We start from the raw sequence: 19,048 nt of genomic DNA on the forward strand, positions 1-19,048 counted from the left end.
TCACAGTCGTTCACCTCAACTGACTCATCATACACACTGAAACACATTGAAGCTAATCGGTGACTTGGCTTTTCACCTGAGGCGTTTAGCTTTAAACAACAAGACAAGAGGAGACAACTTAGATACTTACCAGAGTCCTTTGTCATCAACCCCTATAATGAAAACACACACATTTGAAAAAAGACCAAAAAAACATATCGCACATTACATTTCACACTCAAATGACTCATATGGAAATATTAAAGCGTTTTAAAAATCCATGAGTCACACCGTGTTAATGTGCACATTAGATACAGTATTCCCAGGAGGGAGCCTATCCACTAGGTCAGAAAATGGTCTCTGTAGCCTAAGAATGAGATAATCGGATGAGAGCATTGGCTGGGCTGACTTAGCAACTGTCTCCACAGGGAAGTGGAGATCCACTAGGTCTGTTCTCTCTACCTCACGCAGAAATACTGTGGAACAATCGAGGAGCTATTGGCCTTAGTACATAACAGATGATGTGTTGAGATGCACTGTCCGAATCATGAAACAATATATTTCTGGAAAAGGTGTACTTATTGCAGAGTGAAATAAACATGCAGTTATGTACATTAATACAAATAATATATACTTTATAATGGCCATTAGGATTTATAGACAAGCTAATTTGGGGCGGCAGGTAGCCTAGTGGTTAGAGCTTTGGGCCGGATCAAATCGCAGAGCTGACAAGGTAAAAATCTGTCGTTCTGCCCCTGAACACTCTTCCCTGGTAGGCTGTCATTGTAAATAAGAATTTGTTCTTATCTGACTTGCCTAGTTAAATAAAAGGTTAAAAAATATATTTAAAAAATTTAAAATAATAATATACCCGGAGTGTACAAAACATTAAGAATACCTGCCTAATATTGAGTTTCATCCCCTCTCGTCGAGCATGGACTCTACAAGGTGTCGAAAGCAATCAACAGGGATGCTGGCCCATGTGGACTCCAATGATTCCCACAGTTGTATCATGTTGGCTGGAAGTCCTTTGGGTGGTGGACCATTCTTGATACACACGGAAAACCGTTGATCATGAAAAACCCAACAGCGTTGCAGTTCTTGACACAAACCGGTGCGCCTGGCACCTACTGTACTACCATCGCCTGTCCAAAGACACTAATCTTTTGTCTTGCCAATTCACCCCCTGAATGGCACACATACAGTACACCATCCATGTCTTAAGCCTTAAAAATAATTCTTTACCCGGTCTCCTACCCTTCATCTACACTGACTGAAGTGGATTTAACAGGTGACATCAATAACGGATCAAGGCTTTCACCCGGATTCACCTGGTCAGTCTGTCATGGAAAAAGCAGGTGTTCATAATGTTTTGTGCACTCAGTGCAAAGTGGGAGTTCAGTGGGCACAGAACGCTGTCAGAGGCAGATAGAAAGAGTAGGTCTTTGAGACCTCGTGTAAAGCCCAAAACATTATACACCCTGCACAAAATTGAGAGGGACAGATATATAATACAGATCAGATTGTGTAACGAGAGAGAGAGAGAGAGAGATATAGAAATATGGTGCGAGAGACGGAGAGAAACTCAGAGGTAAAGAGAGAGCGACAAGGAGAGAAAGAGGGAGCAGGGAGAGAAAGGGAGAGCGAGAGACCAAGACAGAGAGTGCTGCTTTTTAGTGAGAATACAGTGCATGAAATAACTCTCAAAGAGACACGATAAGAAGGAAAATAGAGGGAGAAGGGAGGAGGGAGAGTGTGAGATGGAAGGAGCGAGAGAGAGAGAGGGAGAGAGCAGCAGAGGAATCACTAGAATGCGGGGCTGAAGTGAGAGATCAAAGGGTCCAGCTGTCGACAGATGGGGTGAATCTCAAATGCCCTTTCTCAATTTCTTGAGTCGTGTCATCCCTTCTTCTACCCACCTCCTTAATATAATCAGGAGGAAGCAAGGAGACGGCGAAGACAGAGGATATGAGGAATCAAGGAAAGACTATTCAGATTCACCCAGGGACTTAAAAGCCTAGTACAACAGGGACCATACTGTAGCAAATTAGCAATATTTTCCTGATCTGTTTCAACTGTCAACGCCACCTCAACCTTCTCCCCTCCACTCCTCCAGCAGGTTACAGGAAGCAGAGTGAGAAAAAGCGTTGGTAATTTACCCCAGGCCCCAGGGACAGACACGGAATGGAGGGACACTTACCGGGCTACGTCTCTATGACCAGCAAAAAGGAAGAGAGAAGAGATACCTGGTCAGAGAGTGATGAATCAGTAAAGCACACCTCTCCAACATAATACATTTTTACACTCACAACACAACAGTTACACTCAGTCAGTTAGAACCAGTAGCCTACTTCTCCAAAAGGCCCAACCAGATTCATCACCATTAAATGTCTGCAGTGGAAATTCAGCTTAGTCATCTCCGCAACAGAGAGACAGAGTGGTAAAAGAAAGGTACAGTACAGTAGTTTACTGTCATAGTGATGTCACGACGAGAGAACAATGAGCCAGATACTTCACAGGACTGTATCCATCTGAAGCATCTGTTCAGATCTTCTCACCACCAAATATGGTGAGGAGAGGAAATCCTGTGGCAGAAAGTGGGAGAAGTTAGAGCTAGATGAAATATGCAAATACATGCTAGAACACCCAATGGGATCTCGGTAGCTCGTGCTTGGCTCTGCCCACAACGCTTAATTTGCTCCGGTTGGAAACGACACCCTATGGTCTATCTTGGGTTATTTATAAAAATGTTGGTATAGGGGCTCCGGCACTCAGCTGTAGGCTACTTCCTGGTGGAAGGGGCAATGAGGCAGCAGTATTGTGTAAATGGAGCAATGACAGGTCAAGCGGAGGGCGACAACATTTTTTATAGGCCTGTGGTGCCATCATTAGCCGTGCCAGTAAGAACAGTTCAAATGGCAGCATGCTTTTTAAGAGTGCATGAGCCACAGCCTGAATGTGCTTTAAAATAGATCAACCACTGTCTCACATCTGATCATTTGCAAGCACATGGGATAGCTAAAAATATGTTTGGCTACAATATGCTGTCCTAACATTCGAAAATGTTACCAAGGTGACATTGTCAAGAGTTAAAAATATATATATATATAAACTTGTAGCTAATTTTGGGTAGTCTTCACCACCCAATTATACGTCTAGCTAAGATGTTTTGTGGTGGTAGAATCTGTATTTATGACATTTGAAATGTGCACGTAAATTAGCTAGCTAACACATCAGATAGCTAGTGTCTGTTTGCTGGCTGAACCAGTTCCAAATCAATCCATATGAAACTAAAGGAATGAATGCAAACATCAGTTCACACACTCAATGCTGAATACACCCGCTGCTAGCAAGCGTATTGAAGTTTTCGGTAATGCACAAATTAGTTTTCATGACAATCTGTTCTGGCGTGATTAGTGTGCGGAGTTCTACAACACAGCTGACTGCTCTCTGCGGTGTTATCGCGTTTGCAAGACGTTTCAAAGTAGCGAGGCACAGTGCCAGCCGTAAAATACATGCGGATTTCTGAGAACAGTTCCAGAACTTTGGTGCAGTACAACTTCATCAACAAGCTGGCAAAATAGCTACCAATTCAAACAAGCCTTCAATAGGCTGCTAGCGGGAGAAAGTTTGCTCAGCTGATCGAACATGGTTTGCGGTAGTAGCCAATGTGCCATCTACCGAGAGCGGAGTGATTTTCAGAAGTAGGGATGAGTTCCACAGATCAGTTGAGGGACGGGCTTCGCGTAGAAGTGACGGCATCTGACGTGAGACACTGGGCCGCCGACTGACCGATCGACAAATCACCTTGCATCATAAATAACTAATCATAATAACTATTTGTTATTATTATTCAATATAACTATTTTGTCGATCAGTCAGCTAGTCACAATTTACCCATGATACATTATGGTTTTGATGCTCTTGAACACCGCTATCGAGATCAACCATGCATAATGGGAGTAAAAAGCAGAGAGCTGAGAAGGGCTTAAGAGGAGCACGGATGACTCATTCACGTGCACGAGTGAGCGTGATGATTCATCCGTGGGTGTGCGATCATGCATGGGTGTGTATGTCAATATGTTGAGAGAGAAATCACAGTCATCCACAACCCATAATGACTGATCCAATTGGCCCTGTCCTCTCCACTGTTCAGGGGACCTGCTGTGGCTTCATTCAGCTGTATCCTTTTCCATCTCCCTTTAATATCTGCATCATTTTCTGCCCTTCCCCACCACCATTTCCCTTGTAATTCTTCCTGTCTTTCTGTTCGTGTGGAATGCAACTGACTGACTGCTACAGCCTCAATTTAAACCTTACTCAGAGGAACTGAAATAAAAGCACACACACACACAATCTGCTGAGCTGTTGTGTCTTAGCCGCTAGCCAAAAGGTGCATGGATATTATGAGAGAAAGCAGCCAGATTTCCATCTTATCGGAGGTCACTATACAGCAGCTGTCTTTGTGCTGGTACTGTGGTAGTCCCAAATCCCACAACCTTTGGTTCTCATTCAGAGCAACCTGTTCTCCACAAATCCTGGTTCACCAGAGTGTGTTGTATTGCTATTGCATATTTCTCTGACTCCATTACAATGAACCCAATGGACACCCACCAGGCATTCAATGTGACCCTTAGAGAGAAAGGTCAGTATGTCGAATCACAAACAGAAAGGGAGAAAGCAGCCATGCATGTGTGCAATTCATGCTAACAGAGAGACAGGAAGCGAGGAGAGAAAAAGAAACCGACAACGAAATGCCAAGAACAGGCTTACCGGACTACTCCTCTACGGAAGTTATCAGGTAGAGGGGGAAGAAAGGTAGAGACGGACAGAGGGAGGGGGCAGGACAAAGAGAGAGAGAGAGAGGAGAAAGGGGTAGAGAGGATACTATATGTTATCGTAGATCCACAATTACTGTACACACAAAATTGACTGACCAAACAAACATGCGTGTCAATAGTGTCCTACTCTGATTTACGTAAGCGCCACAGCGAGAGCATAAGTATCCTCTATCTACCAAATCGGTCTATCCATCTCACTTTCCACACCCATTCGTTCATCCATTTACAGTATATCGATAAGCGACGTTGATCTCATGAGTGACTGGATGTTTAATCAATAGTGATAGTTGTTGAGTACAAGGGAAAATCTAAATGATACATCTACTGCGCCGTGGACAGAAATGCCCATGGGGAGGTTAATCTGCTCACACACACACACACACACACACACACACACACACACACACACACACGGTCTCTCTTCTCTGTATTCTCAATATCCACCCCCCCTCTAAGAGCAACACATTCAACTTTAATACAGAGAGATCGAGGTCAAGGGAGATAAAGAGGGAGGAAGAGATCGAGGTCAAGGGAGATAAAGAGGGAGGGAGAGAGAGAGGTGAAAGGGAGAAGGAGAGAGAGAAAATGCAGGAGAGATCAAATGAGGGAGCAAGAGAATGCCAAGGGAAGGAAATGTGGAAATAACCTCGCTGTTCGATTTAGCCTGTTAACCTTTGCTCTCTATCCCAGCTCTCTTTAGCCAAGGTCCTAGTAACCGTTGCCAGGGCTACCTGGGCAAGCACACAGTTGCAATGGCGAGTGAGGGTCCACCATGCGACTCATGTTTAATTCATGACTGAGGTGAAAAGGTAGAAGTTCCAGCACTCTGGCCAGACTGGAGAGGTTTTACTAAATGGAGGAGATGCTAATTGGCACAGACTTAATCTGGAGAGTATAGGACAGAGCTGGCACTGCTTTCTATTCAGACGTGGGAGTAAGAACCGTTGCTTGGGGATACATCTCTATATTAAATGACTTGAAAGACCTGGGGGTTAAATCCTTCTACATTAAAAGGTCTCTCCTAGACCAATGGCACGTAGTCTCCAACCCAATCTGTCCCCTAACCTAGTACAGTGACAGACCTTTCTGGAACGAGGTTTTGACAATGGGTTTTAGATGATAACTTGACCGTCAGTAAGGAGGACATAATACAATTCTCTATGACCGACTGGCCACCCTCAGAACCACACAGCCACTGTCTGCTATTATCCTGATCTATATTGTAAAATTCCTCTACACACAGAGAGAGCCATGTACACGTTAAAACAACCAAACACCTGCTCACTGTTCCAGGTTAGTGAGCTAACGGCTAGCAAGCGGCTCTACAGCCAGTGGATGGATTAATTATTGAGTCTGTAAGGTTCTCGTATGACCAGAGACTGTCTTCGCGTACGTACAGCATACATCACTGCCTCACTGTGAATACCCACTTTCCAGGCTGAATTATTTACACCAGGTATGACACTAGGGGAGGGTTGACAGGGGGTGGAGGGGGTTGGAAGGGAGGGGCCCCAGCCCAAAGAGAAACTCCTTAAACACCTCTCCCTCCCACTCCATCAACACCTCTCCCTCATTTGGATCACTCTGCTCATTTAAGGTTTTAAGTGATGTTTTTCAATTGAGCAGGTTTGAATCTCATGGTTTCTCATGAAGTTGTTATCATTGTGGTGTAGGAACTCTCCAGTTTAAAGTGTATAATGAGACTCAATAACACAGTGTCCGTTGGTTTCTGTGGGCTGCTTAGAGACATCTGCCTTGGGTTAAACTCCACTCCAGTAATTGGTAGTCCACTGAGGTCACAGCAGAATGCTCAAGACCTGCCAGCCACCATTTCTCTCCCCAACATCCCTAGCATCAGCAATGTATTATGTAGTAGAGGGTAAACAAACCCCAGTGTCTCTCTCCCTAGTTCACTGTTACTACCGGAATATTGATGGAATAAGCCTCTGAGACAATATAATTCGCTCACAGACAGGCATATAAGTGGATTCATGAGGAGAAAACACATGCAGTGTGACAGAGAAACACGCAGAGACGGTAAGAAATGTGTCATGAATGTTGGAAATAATTTCTTAATGTGGAACAGAACAGCAAGCAGATACAATTCAAACACGTTCTAGAATACAGTATACAGTAACAGAAAATGACACCATGGCCCCAGTGAGGGCAGAGCAGTGATGGCGGAGGGAGGGACTCACCAGAGGAGAAGGAGACAGAGCTATGTTGCCTATGGAGGCTTTGAGTTCATCTACTGAGGGGGCCAAACAGTTGGCACTTTCCACTGGTAATGGTTTAATCTTGATCTTAAACTTTTTACGGTGGTCCTCCTCTCCCTCCGACTCGCTGGAGGAGAAGAAGTGTTCCTTGGGTGGTTTGGGGCCAGGTGGGTTGCCGTTAAAGACCGTAATCTTTTAATTGCTGAAGATCATAGGTCATTTACATTGTATTTCAAGGAGTAGGGTGATGTTGCCCCTAGACGGTGAGCTTAGGCCAGTTTAGCATTTTCCCCACTAAATGGTTAAGGTTAGGATTGTGGGAGGGGAAGCTGATCCTAAATCTGTACTAGGGGAAACTCTGTACTCCGGACCGTTTCTATATCTACAACTCTACCAAATACTAGATACTACAGCATAAAACAGCTTCTAATCAGGAGACCGTAAAATCTCCTCACAGAACAGCAGGTTCCGAAAAGCCTGGCAAATCTCCAAGTAATATCAGTCTAATCAATATATAGTTGTTCTAGGCCATATGCCGTAAGCTGTTATTGAGTTGAAGTAATACCCAGTTATTTCTCGGCTGCCTGTTTGTTATTGAGTTGAGATGAAATTATGCTCAACGGTCTCAATGTTGATTTGTACTCATAGGCTGTTCTGTGGTGGGCTGAATACAAAATGTTTATGATCTAGATAGACAGTCATTCACTAAGTCAATCATTGAGTCAGTCAGTCAAACAGTCAGTCAGACACAGACTCTACATGCGAAAAGCGAAGTGCTCATATTGTGACATACAAACTATAAGTCACCTGTGATTTGGTGGAACTATAGTGCTATAGGTATAGTATTAGGTGTAGGTGTACTATGTAGCGTGAAATAGTTCATATCTAGCTCCATTAGGGTGTAGCTAGATGATAAAGGATATCTGATCCTGGCCCCTCCTCCTCGTCTGGCCTGAGACTGTAACCTTCATCGTCCACCGTAGGGGTGTTCTGAAACACACGAGCAACAGACACACCAACATCACATGTTGTGTTTACAACATGCGATCAGGGTTGGGCTCAATTCCATTTAAATTCTGTCAATTCAGTTTACTTCCTGAATTGATTGAATTGGATTTGACCTCAACCGATTGATTCTACATGAACATACACTCAGAATCTTTAGAAACGACAGTAGGACAGTAACAGAAGGGTCAGAAGAGTATCTACTGTCCATGACATATAGATCTTTGAGAGTATGCCAGTAACATAATCATAGGTTTGTTTTTTTATATGAGCTTGTTCAAAGGAAGAATGCTGGTTCCATACATATCTGTCCCAGTCGATCTCTCCAGAGAATCCATTGACAGCCGCACCATTGGCTTTCTTCTGTGACTGAAAACAGAATGACACGATCGCAATCAATTCCACCAATCAGGATCCAGATTGCTCAACTCATGCAATACTACGCTAAGTGATTGGCTACTCAATGCTACCGATACAGGAACTATGAACCCAATTAGTAACGATACACCTAAGGATTACCTAAGGTCTGGTAGAGTAGAGTCTATAGTAACAATATATCCTACACTAGAAGGGACTCCAATAGTGTTCAATACCGATTCAATCTCTTGGGGATCCTGGATGATGACAGTCGAGTCCACAATACAGAGAATACAAATACAATTAAATCAAATCATGTAAGGAAATTCAATACCTCACAAAACAGTTAAGTTCAACAACAGACTCATTTAATTTGATTCTGGAGTCAATAAAAAAACAGTGTTACAGTGCTGATTCACCTAAAGGACTGAGCAGTACTAAACCGAGCTTGTAAAATAGGCAATCATGTCTTCACTTTCCAGCAATGACATTATTAAGCATCTTTATTGACAACACAATTCAATAATTTCACAGTTGATAAAGCATGAATGATTTTGTGATACTTACACCCCCTTCTCTGTCAGGGGACCCCCTGTTAAAGAGATAGAGAGAAAGAGAAGAAAAAAGGGGGGAGTAGGGAGCAAAGAGAAAGTAAGGATCTTGATATCCACTTTCCATATTTTCTCCTAACACTTAAGCACACTGCCAATTAGCAAAGCAGCTCACTGGAAAACCCCAGTCTGTAGGGGCTTTGGCATGTTGCTTGTAATAAAAAATATATATAATCTGGCCAAAAAATGTTGAGCTCAATTCATACAGTCCCATTTTTACCACATTCCTGCCGGGATAAGCATTTTCAAAATAATTGAATGGCATATTCTAATTATGTTACTGGTCTGTGCAGCCCGTATGCTACATGGCTACGCCAGGCACATGAAATCAATAGCCATTTTGTTCATTTAAATTAAACAGACAAGACACACCTAAGTTACCCTGATCACAGTCAACACACATAGTAGGCTAAGAATAAAATGAAATATAACAGAATAAAATACAAATTATATTTTTCCCACTCAACTTGCGCCACAGCAACATGTGGAACTGCTGTCATATAGAAAAAGGTACACTATATATACAAAAGTATGTGGACACCCCTTCAAATGAGGGGATTTGGCTATTTCAGCCACACCCATTGCTGACAGGTGTATAAAATTGAGCACCCAGCCATGCAATCTCCATAGACACACATTGGCAGTAGAATGGGCCGCACCGAAGAGCAACTTTCGACATGGCACCGTCATAGGATGCCACCTTTCCAATAAGTCAGTTCGTCAAATTCCTGCCATGCTAGAGCTTCCCCGGTCAACCGGAAGTGCTGTTATTGTGAAGTGGAAACGTCTAGGACTAACAAAAGCTTGGCCGCAAAGTGGTAAGCCACACAAGCTCACAGAACTTTACTGCCCAGTGCTGAAGTGCATAGCTCATATAAATCGTCTGTCCTCAGTTGTAACACTCACTATAGAGTTCCAAACTGCCTCAGGAAGCAACGTCAGCACAAGAACTGTTCGCCAGGAGCTTCATGAAATGGGTTCCCATGGCCGAGCAGCCGCACACAAAAGCAAAAAGTAAAGCTGTAAAGCTTGCCGCCATTGGACTCTGGAGCAGTGGAAAGAGTTCTCTAGAGCGGTGGACGAATCTGGGTTTGGCGGATGCCAGGAGAACACAACCTGCTCCAATGCATAGTGCCAACTGTAAAGTTTGGTGGAGGAGGAATAATGGTCTGGGACTGTTTTTCATGGTTTGGGCTAGGCCTCTCTTAGTTCCAGTGAAGGGCAATCTTAACGTTACAGCATGAAATTACATTATAGACGATTCTGTGCTTCCACCTTTGTGGCAACAGTTTGGTTTGTCAAAATTGGTGGAAGAACTTAAGTGGAAGAACTTAACTGGCCTGCACAGAGCCCTGACCTCAACCCCATTAAACTGCCTTAATTCTGCCGGACCCCAGGAGGAGTAGTTGCTGCCTTGGCAGCAGCTAATGGGGATCCATAAAAAATACAAATACACCTCTGGGATGCATTGGAAAGCCGACTGCGAACCAGGCCTAATCGCCCAACATCAGTGCTGCTCTTGTGCTCTCACTAATGCTCTTGTGGCTGAATGGAAGCATGTTCCTGCAGCAATGTTCCAAAGCTGTGGAAAGCTTTCCCAGAATAGTAGAAGCTGTTATAGCATCAGATCAACTCCATATTAATATCCCATGATTTTGGAATAAGATGTTCAACGAGCTGGTGTCCACATACTTTTGGTCATGTAGTGTACAGTACATTCGGACTTCACTTCACTTTTCCCACATTCCGTTACAGCCTTATTCTAAAATAGATTAAATACATTTAAAAAACTCAAATTTACACACAATACCCAATAACAATAAAGTGAAAACAGATTTATTTTTTTGCAAATGTATTAAATATTAAAAACAGAAATACGTTATTTACATAAGTATTCAGACCCTTTGCTATGAGACTCGAAATTGAGCTCAGGTGCATCCTGTTTCCTTTGATCATCCGTGAGATGTTTCTACAACATGACTGGCGTCCACCTGTGGTAAATTAAATTGATTGGAGATGATTTGGAAAGGCACAAACCTGTCTATATAAGGTACCACAGTTGACAGTGCATGTCAGAGAAAAAACCAAGCCATGAGGTCAAAGGAATTGTCCGTAGAGCTCCGAAACAGGATTGTGTCGAGGCACAGATCTGGGGAAGGGTACCAAACATTACTGCAGCATTGAAAGTTCCCAAGAAGACATTAGCCTCCATCATTCTTAAATGGAAGAAGTTTGGAACCCCATAGAGCTGGCCGCCCGGCAAAACTCAGCAATCTGGGGAGAAGGGCCTTGATCAGGGAGTTGACCAAGAACCTGATGGTCATTCTGACAGAGCTCCAGAGTTCCTCTGTGGAGATGGGAGACCCTTACAGAATGACAACCATCTCTGCAGCACTCCACCAATCAGGCCTTTATGGTAGAGTGGCCAGAGGGAAGCTATTCCTCAGTAAAAGGCACATGACAGCCCGCTTGGAGTTTTCCAAAAGGACTCACAGACCATGAGAAACAAGATTCTCTGGTCTAATGAAACTAAGATTGAACTCTTTGGCCTGAATGACAAGTGTCACGTCTGGAGGAAACCAGGCACCGCTCAGCACCTGGCCAAAACCATCCCTATGGTGAAGCATGGTGGTGGCAGCATCATGCTGTGGGAATGTTTTTCAGAGGAAGGGACTGGGGGACTAGTAAGGATAGAGGGAAAGATGATCTGCGCAAAGTATAGAGAGATCCTTGACGAAAACCTGCTTCAGAGCACTCAAGAGCTCAGACTTGTGCGAAGGTTCACCTTCCAACAGGACAACGCAGGAGTGACTTCGGGACAAGTCTCTGAATGTCCTTGAATGGCCCAGCCAGAGCCCTGACTTGAACCCATCGAACATGTCTATAGAGACCTGAAAATAGCTGTGCAGCGAGGTTCCCCATCCAACGAAGAATATTTTATTTATTTTTTATTTTTATTTATTTCACCTTTATTTAACCAGGTAGGCCAGTTGAGAACAAGTTCTCATTTGCAACTGCGACCTGGCCAAGATAAAGCATAGCAGTGTGAGCATACAACACAGAGTTACACATGGAATAAACAATTAACAAGTCAATAACACAGTAGAAAACAAAGGGGGGAGTCTATATACAATGTGTGCAAAAGGCATGAGGAGGTAGGCGAATAATTACAATTTTGCAGATTAACACTGGAGTGATAAATGATCAGATGGTCATGTACAGGTAGAGATATTGGTGTGCAAAAGAGCAAGTAAATAAATAAAAACAGTATGGGGATGAGGTAGGTGAAAATGGGTGGGCTATTTACCAATAGACTATGTACAGCTGCAGCGATCGGTTAGCTGCTCAGATAGCTGATGTTTGAAGTTGGTGAGGGAGATAAAAGTCTCCAACTTTAGCGATTTTTGCAATTCGTTCCAGTCACAGGCAGCAGAGTACTGGAACGAAAGGCGGCCAAATGAGGTGTTGGCTTTAGGGATGATCAGTGAGATACACCTGCTGGAGCGCGTGCTACGGATGGGTGTTGCCATCGTGACCAGTGAACTGAGATAAGGCGGAGCTTTACCTAGCATGGACTTGTAGATGACCTGGAGCCAGTGGGTCTGGCGACGAATATGGGAGAGATGCTGGAATGGGAGAGATGCTTCAACAAAGTACTGAGTAAAGAGTCTGAATACATTTTTTTGCTTTGTCATTATGGGGTATTGTGTGTAGATTGATGAGTGGGGGAAAAAACATCTTAATCCATTTTAGAATAAGGCTGTAACGTAAAAAAATGTGGAAAATTGAAAGGGTCTGAATACTTTCCTAATGCACTGTATATTTTGAAACAGAGGCCAAGGCTTTTCTACCCTCACTTCCCTGTGTTAGGGAGCAAGTGTGGGATCATACTTATATTGAGAGTACCTTCATCACGATACCGATAGAAAACAAACTCCGCACCTTTTACACAATCAAGTAAACATAATTGGCCTACATTTGATTCATGATACATTTTTGCATCCATAATGTTTCTGATCAGCGATAGATGAACTATATCACCTCCACCTGTTTGCTCAAATCAGAGAATTAAACAAATATACAGACGGAGATTCAGTTAAACAACATCACATTGATTGATTAAGACAAGTCACAGGCTTTTGGTCGGGAGTAGGCCTAGGCTAATAAGCCAATGCGAGTGAAGAGCAAAAATAATCCCCTTGTTAAACTACTGTACATAACACGCTGGCAAAGTGTTCTGATCTGTGCTAACAAATGATCCAATTAGACAAGATGATCATGAGCAGCGCTCACCTTGGCTAACATTTATACAGTCTAATTGTAGTCAAACCAATATCCAAACTGAGTTTCAGTGAAAAGAAAGAGAAAAAAATTCGGACACGGATTGATTTATCAAGACGAGTCCCCGCGCTCGTCTCAAAGCGGCGCAAAATGGTGCTGAAATAGTTGACCGCATGCGGGCAGGCTATTGCTTAAAATCCTATTGTAACAATTGGATGACTTTGGGTGTTTCAGTAATCAACCATTTTTATCAATTGCATTAGCCTACTTTATTCCTATTCCCGCAGTAATTATTTATAGATCCACACAGTTGTGGTTAAGAAAACAGTGCATGTGGTGGGCTAAGCGACGAGACCGGTGAAGTGACACGCCTCGCCAATTTAAGAACTGCCTGGATGATAGAAGTAATGGCCGCTGCCTAGCAACCACCCAGAGCTTAAGAGCGTAGTGGTGTACCAATGCTGCCACAGCAACATTTCATACTAAGCCGTAGGTAGAACTTTACAGCAATCATGACTAGGTCGGTTGGCGGAAATAAAAGAAGAGGCTTTGTTGCTGGCAATAATATATGAATATATATAAGTGAAATTTGACAAAAAGTTGCCGGGATGCTAAAGTTGTATTGGTTTGAAACATGTATAAGGGACGACTTCCCCTGCAAACAGTACACACACACACACACACTCACACACACACACACACAGTGTTGTAGTGGAGGGTAATACCACTACATCACTGGGCACAAACACTTGCATGCACGCACACACAGCAACAGGTTCATACCCGCCTATCAGATGTCCTGAATCAAAATGAAAAGCTATTGTGCATGGATGCACATACAACCCAGTGAGGGGAATCGGTACTTCCCAAACAGCATTAGAGAAAACACTAGGTCCAGGTCGTGATTGATCACAGTGCTGAGCCTTGAAGCCAGAGTTACAGGCAGTTTCACAGAGGCATGGGCACAGCCATACAGCTGGCCAAGACAACAGTCCTCGGGTGAGCGGATATTATGGCTCAAACTGTAGAGCTCCTCAGGGGGAACGTAAACGTCCAGGGTCAACAGAACCTCAACGCCCTCGATGGAACGTTCACAGCCAGTGGAATCATCTTTGGGTGACAGTCGTGTATATGAATTTACGAGTGTGTGTGTGTGTGTGTGCGCAAGTTAGACTGGTAGACTTACGTTGAGTCATTGTCCTTGTCTCCCTTCTCTTTCTTCCGTATCCCGAAGGCCTTCCTGGTACGCTTTTTCAATCCTGAGGAGAACCCAGAGGAGAGACAGTTTAGTGTGTTAACAGATCAAACACAGTCTCACACACACAGTCACACACACAGTCAACAGGCAGCAGCATCAAAGAGCAAAAGTCAGAAACTCCCAGCTGTGAGCCGTGTGTGTATGAGTATGAGTGTGTGTGTGTGTGTTTATATCAAAAGGTGTCTAGGTATTGTATGTGCGTGAACTTGAGCATATTCATGTTTGTGTATACACACAGTGCATGTGTGTGTGTGTGTGTGTGTGTGTGTGTCCATCTGTGTGTATTCATAGAGTTCGAGTCAGGTTAAGCTCTCCAGCGTCAGAACAGAGGCCCAGATCTATGGTCCGGTGGATCAAAGGTGAGCTTTTCATCTATTATTTAGTAGCAGAGCACTCTGTGAAGGCTAACACTATCGCGCTGTGAAGGCTAATATTCGTTCACATCTCAAATGGTGCTCATGGCCAATGCAGATGGATGCCTTTCTGTTGATCATCGATCTGTCAAGGCCCCCTCCTCTGATACGGACACTACCATTAGTACGGAGTCTAAATTCAGACTCTACCCAGTCTAAATCAATACACTGGACCATCAACAGAAATAACTCATAGTATAGCCAATGAGTAGGGAGGAATCTGGCACCTGCCTCTGCCTATACTTTATCCTCACTTAATATTTTACAGAGTACAACAGAGCATGGCTGATAAGATAATTGCCTTCACAGCAGAGAAGCATTTCTCAGTAAACACAAATCAAGAGTATTCTGCATCAAGAGATCTGTAACTTGCCATGATATCAGACAATTAAAACACGAACTCAGAAGGGAAGCTAACTTTGTTGCTCTCCAAATTCAGTCCTCCGCAGACCAAAGAGACTGGAGTCGACTGAAATGACTTGGAACAGAATATTGAAGCAGCACAGCCACCGTAAAGATTACGTTCCAACAGCTCTAGCAGACTGAAATTGGCATGATTTCTTTGGGCCATATTAACATTCCAATGTTCCATTCTTACCCAAAATGAAGGCCCAGTTATCTCCCTGCATTTCTGGTCCCAGTATTCAAGCCTCGTCATTCTCTCATGTCTCTCGGTCTGTCATCTCACGCTTCTACGGTACCTCTCAAACTACAGTGTGACTGACGCGCAATGCTGGACCCAGAGCCTTGAAGTGGGTGTCTGCGCGAAGTAGCCTTGAACACACACACACACACACTGTATCTTTATCCCTAGCCTCTATGTCAGCGCTTGAATTCAACACCGGTGGCTCAACTCATGAATTAAAAACAAATGCGATGGTTGACGAACGGAGAATCAACACAGCACAGGGAGGAGGAAGCCTATCGCCATGCAATCTCCTCAAGAAGTCTAAACACGCCTCGTCTGTAGAGTGCAAATTAAACTACCAGTCCAAGAGATACGCGACAAGAGTCAAAATATGCCGCTATGCACGTCTGTTTCTCTCGCTCTTCCTCCTCAGATATACAGTCATCTTAGGTAAGTCTCTGCCTATATCAGTACATACCTGTCCCTGTCTGTCTACAAGCACTGTGGAGACCTATCACTACCTACCTACCTGTCTCAGCTGCTTCTGTCCTTCTGGGTGTCTGTCAGTACCTGCCTCTGTCACAGCCTCTGTCCCCGATGGGTTTGTGGTTGCTTGTCGCAGCCTGACCCTACATGGAACCAAAAAGGGTTCTCCTGGGGACAGCCGAAGAACCATGTCGGAACCCTTTTTTCTAAGAGTGTAGTAGGCCTATGGGTAGTGGGTACTTGCCACTGCCTCACCCTGCCCTGACTAGAGGGGTTTGTTTCTGTGGGTACCCGTCGAAAACCCAAATGAGAAATCGATCCGGAGAGGCCTGCTGTCATTGATCCTGCTAACATATTCCCCTCTGCATCCTCAGGGCTCAGCCACATAACTATAATACCCTGGTGCAGTGGAGCTGTACACACACACACACACACAGGAAGCATAGTAAGTGTCACATATATAGTATCAGTGACTCACACACAGCAAGACCCCCACCACTGTAATCATGGCGCCGGAGAAGGCGGCAGACGTTTTACATGTCCCCAACCGATTGTATTTTTTCATTAGCGGTTTTTGTAACTTATTTAAAAAAAAATAATTGTACATAATGTTGCTGCTACCATCTCTTATGACCGAAAATAACTTCTGGACAGCAGGACTGCGATTACTCACCACGGACTGGCAGAATCCTTTTTTTCCTTTAACGAGTCTGACGAGCCCAACGCGAACGATATACTGCTTTCTCAGGAACAGGCCCAGATCCCCGTGATTTGCACGAAGAGGAGGCAGAGAAAAAAGGGCCAAAGGGCAGGTTGCCTTCTGAGAATTTGTAGGCGATCAAATAAACCCCCACTTCCTTCCATTCTGCAAGCAAACGTGCAATCTGGAGAATAAAATAGATGACCTACGAGCAAGATTAAACTACCAACGGAACATTCAAAACTGTAATATCGTATGCTTCACGGAGTCATGGCTGAACGACGACACTATCAACATACAGCTGGCTGGTTATACGCTGTACAGGCAGGATAGAACAGCGGAATCTGGTAAGACAAGGGGCGGAGGGCTATGTACTTCTGTAAATAACAGCTGGTGCACAATATCTAAGGAAGTCTCGAGCTATTGCTCGCCTGAGGTAGAGTATCTCATGAATAGCTGTAGACCACACTATCTACCTAGAGAGTTTTCATCTGTATTCTTCGTAGCTGTTTACATACCACCACAGTCAAAGGCTGGCACTAAGACAGAATTGAATGAGCTGTATTCTGCCATAAGCAAACCAAAAAAACGTTCACCCAGAGGCGGCACTCCTAGAAGTGGGGACTTTAATGCAGGGAAACTTAAATGACCAAATTTCTATCAGCATGTTAAACGTGCAACCAGTGGGGGAAAACAACTCCACCTTTACTCCGCACACAGAGACACATACAAAGCTCTCCCTCGACCAACATTTGGCAAATCTGACCATAATTATGTCCTCCTGATTCCTGCTTACAAGCAAAAAATTAAAGCAGGAAGCACTAGTGACTTGGTCAATAAAAAAAGTGGTCAGATGAAGCAGATGCTAAACTACAGGAAAGTTTTACTAGCACAGACTGGAATATAATCCGAGATTCCTTCGATGGCATTGAGGAGTACAACACATCAGTCATTGGCTTCATCATGTGACGACCCTCCCACTCGGTCAGCCGTATTCTCTCTTTGTTCTTGTTTACATTTTAGGATGCCGGTGGGCGGAGTTGGGAGGATCATCAGCTACATGGGAAACACCTGGCCCCGGTGTGTCCCAGGATAAATACACCACTTCCCCATTCATGGAAGAGACTCTCTCCATGCAGACACCTTTATAGATTTTGTTGTGTATCTTGGTGGCTTTTGGTTGTTTGCTTTGGCACCTTTCAACACCCTGCATTATCACATTCATGCATGCAAAACACTCACTTACACACACCACTGTATATTGTACTTACATATACTTTATTTAATAAATATGTTTTGTTTCTCCTTATCTCCACGTTGTCTCCCTTTTGTTATGGGCTTTGAGCCGGTTCGTGACAAGTGGGAGCTCATCCGGGATCTTTGAACGTATTGGTTTGGGCGAACGTGGAGGTATGTTAAATTCTGTACGTGTTTGGTTTGCATATTTTTGTTTGAGTTTGATCGGCCCAGTATTGGTTGCCTTTGTTGTTTGGTTTGTGCTGCGTTGGAGATGGTATAATGGTTAGTTTCCAGGCCCTGCCCAGCCTGGAAACTCTTGTTCTACTTTCTGTTGGGACATCGGTCTGAGGAGGTGAGTAAATCGGCTGTGTACCTCGGTGGGAGATTTGGGTAGGGTAGTGGTAACTTACTACCTGGCGCTATAGCCTTTTTCCCCTGATAGGCTTAGCGACGTGTTTCATTTTTGGAATATGTTGGGCATGGATAATGTTATTTTTGTGTGGTGTCTGTGGACTGAGCAGTTGTCTCGGGGGCACATCCGTGGCTTGGTGGAATTTTCCAGCATGCTGGGGAGTTTTATTTCCTTGCCAGTGGGCTACAGTGCGTAAAAATCCGCACGAAGACCAGGGTTGAGTTATTGTAGGTTTTGGGGAAGCTCCATATCTCATCTCTCTTCTGTGGTGCTCAGGGTGATTGTCATTTCTCTGGTTGTGGTCTGATGTGCTCAGCAGAGGGGTTGAGCTAGATAATTTACTTATGACTATGGCGTCTTATGTAGATGAGTTCATTCGATTTCCATCAGAGGAAATGTTAGGATTATGTACTAAAGAACAGCTGTTGAAGATCGCTGAACACAAGGTTGACTGATTGAAATGAGTGAAATTCTGTTACGTTGGGAAGTGACTGAATCGTTGGGAGTTGTAGTTAAAATTAAGGACCCTGATGTTCTTTTCTTTGGAGTTTGTAGCTGATGCGGTCTTTTGTGCCCTGTTCCTGAATGTTTACGTGGCTGACCATTGTTTGGTGTTGTCATG

At 43.9% G+C, this 19,048-nt stretch overlaps 1 protein-coding gene across 17 annotated transcripts in view; it reads right to left on the reverse strand.

Moving 5' to 3' along the window:
• Positions 1 to 19,048, reverse strand: part of LOC112250532 (SH3GL interacting endocytic adaptor 1a) — a 105,603-nt gene that overhangs the window by 22,642 nt on the left and 63,913 nt on the right. For 11 of the 17 annotated variants that reach the window (XM_024420877.2, XM_024420814.2, XM_024420839.2 and 8 more), the window contains 9 exons: positions 14,477 to 14,549; positions 8,966 to 8,990; positions 8,635 to 8,655; positions 8,345 to 8,410; positions 7,960 to 8,026; positions 7,019 to 7,203; positions 4,753 to 4,764; positions 2,180 to 2,191; positions 131 to 152 (listed from right to left, as the gene is read on the reverse strand). In XM_024420877.2, the coding sequence (XP_024276645.2) occupies positions 131 to 152; positions 2,180 to 2,191; positions 4,753 to 4,764; positions 7,019 to 7,203; positions 7,960 to 8,026; positions 8,345 to 8,410; positions 8,635 to 8,655; positions 8,966 to 8,990; positions 14,477 to 14,549 (483 nt within the window). Of the gene's footprint in view, positions 1 to 130; positions 153 to 2,179; positions 2,226 to 4,752; positions 4,765 to 7,018; positions 7,204 to 7,959; positions 8,027 to 8,344; positions 8,411 to 8,634; positions 8,656 to 8,965; positions 8,991 to 14,476; positions 14,550 to 15,559; positions 15,824 to 19,048 lie in introns of those variants that run through there. The other 6 variants (XM_024420820.2, XM_042321214.1, XM_024420791.2 and 3 more) reach the window with 6 other exon arrangements.

The sequence above is a fragment of the Oncorhynchus tshawytscha genome, linkage group LG01 (assembly GCF_018296145.1).
Source record: "Oncorhynchus tshawytscha isolate Ot180627B linkage group LG01, Otsh_v2.0, whole genome shotgun sequence".
Classification (NCBI taxonomy): Eukaryota; Metazoa; Chordata; class Actinopteri; order Salmoniformes; family Salmonidae; genus Oncorhynchus; species Oncorhynchus tshawytscha.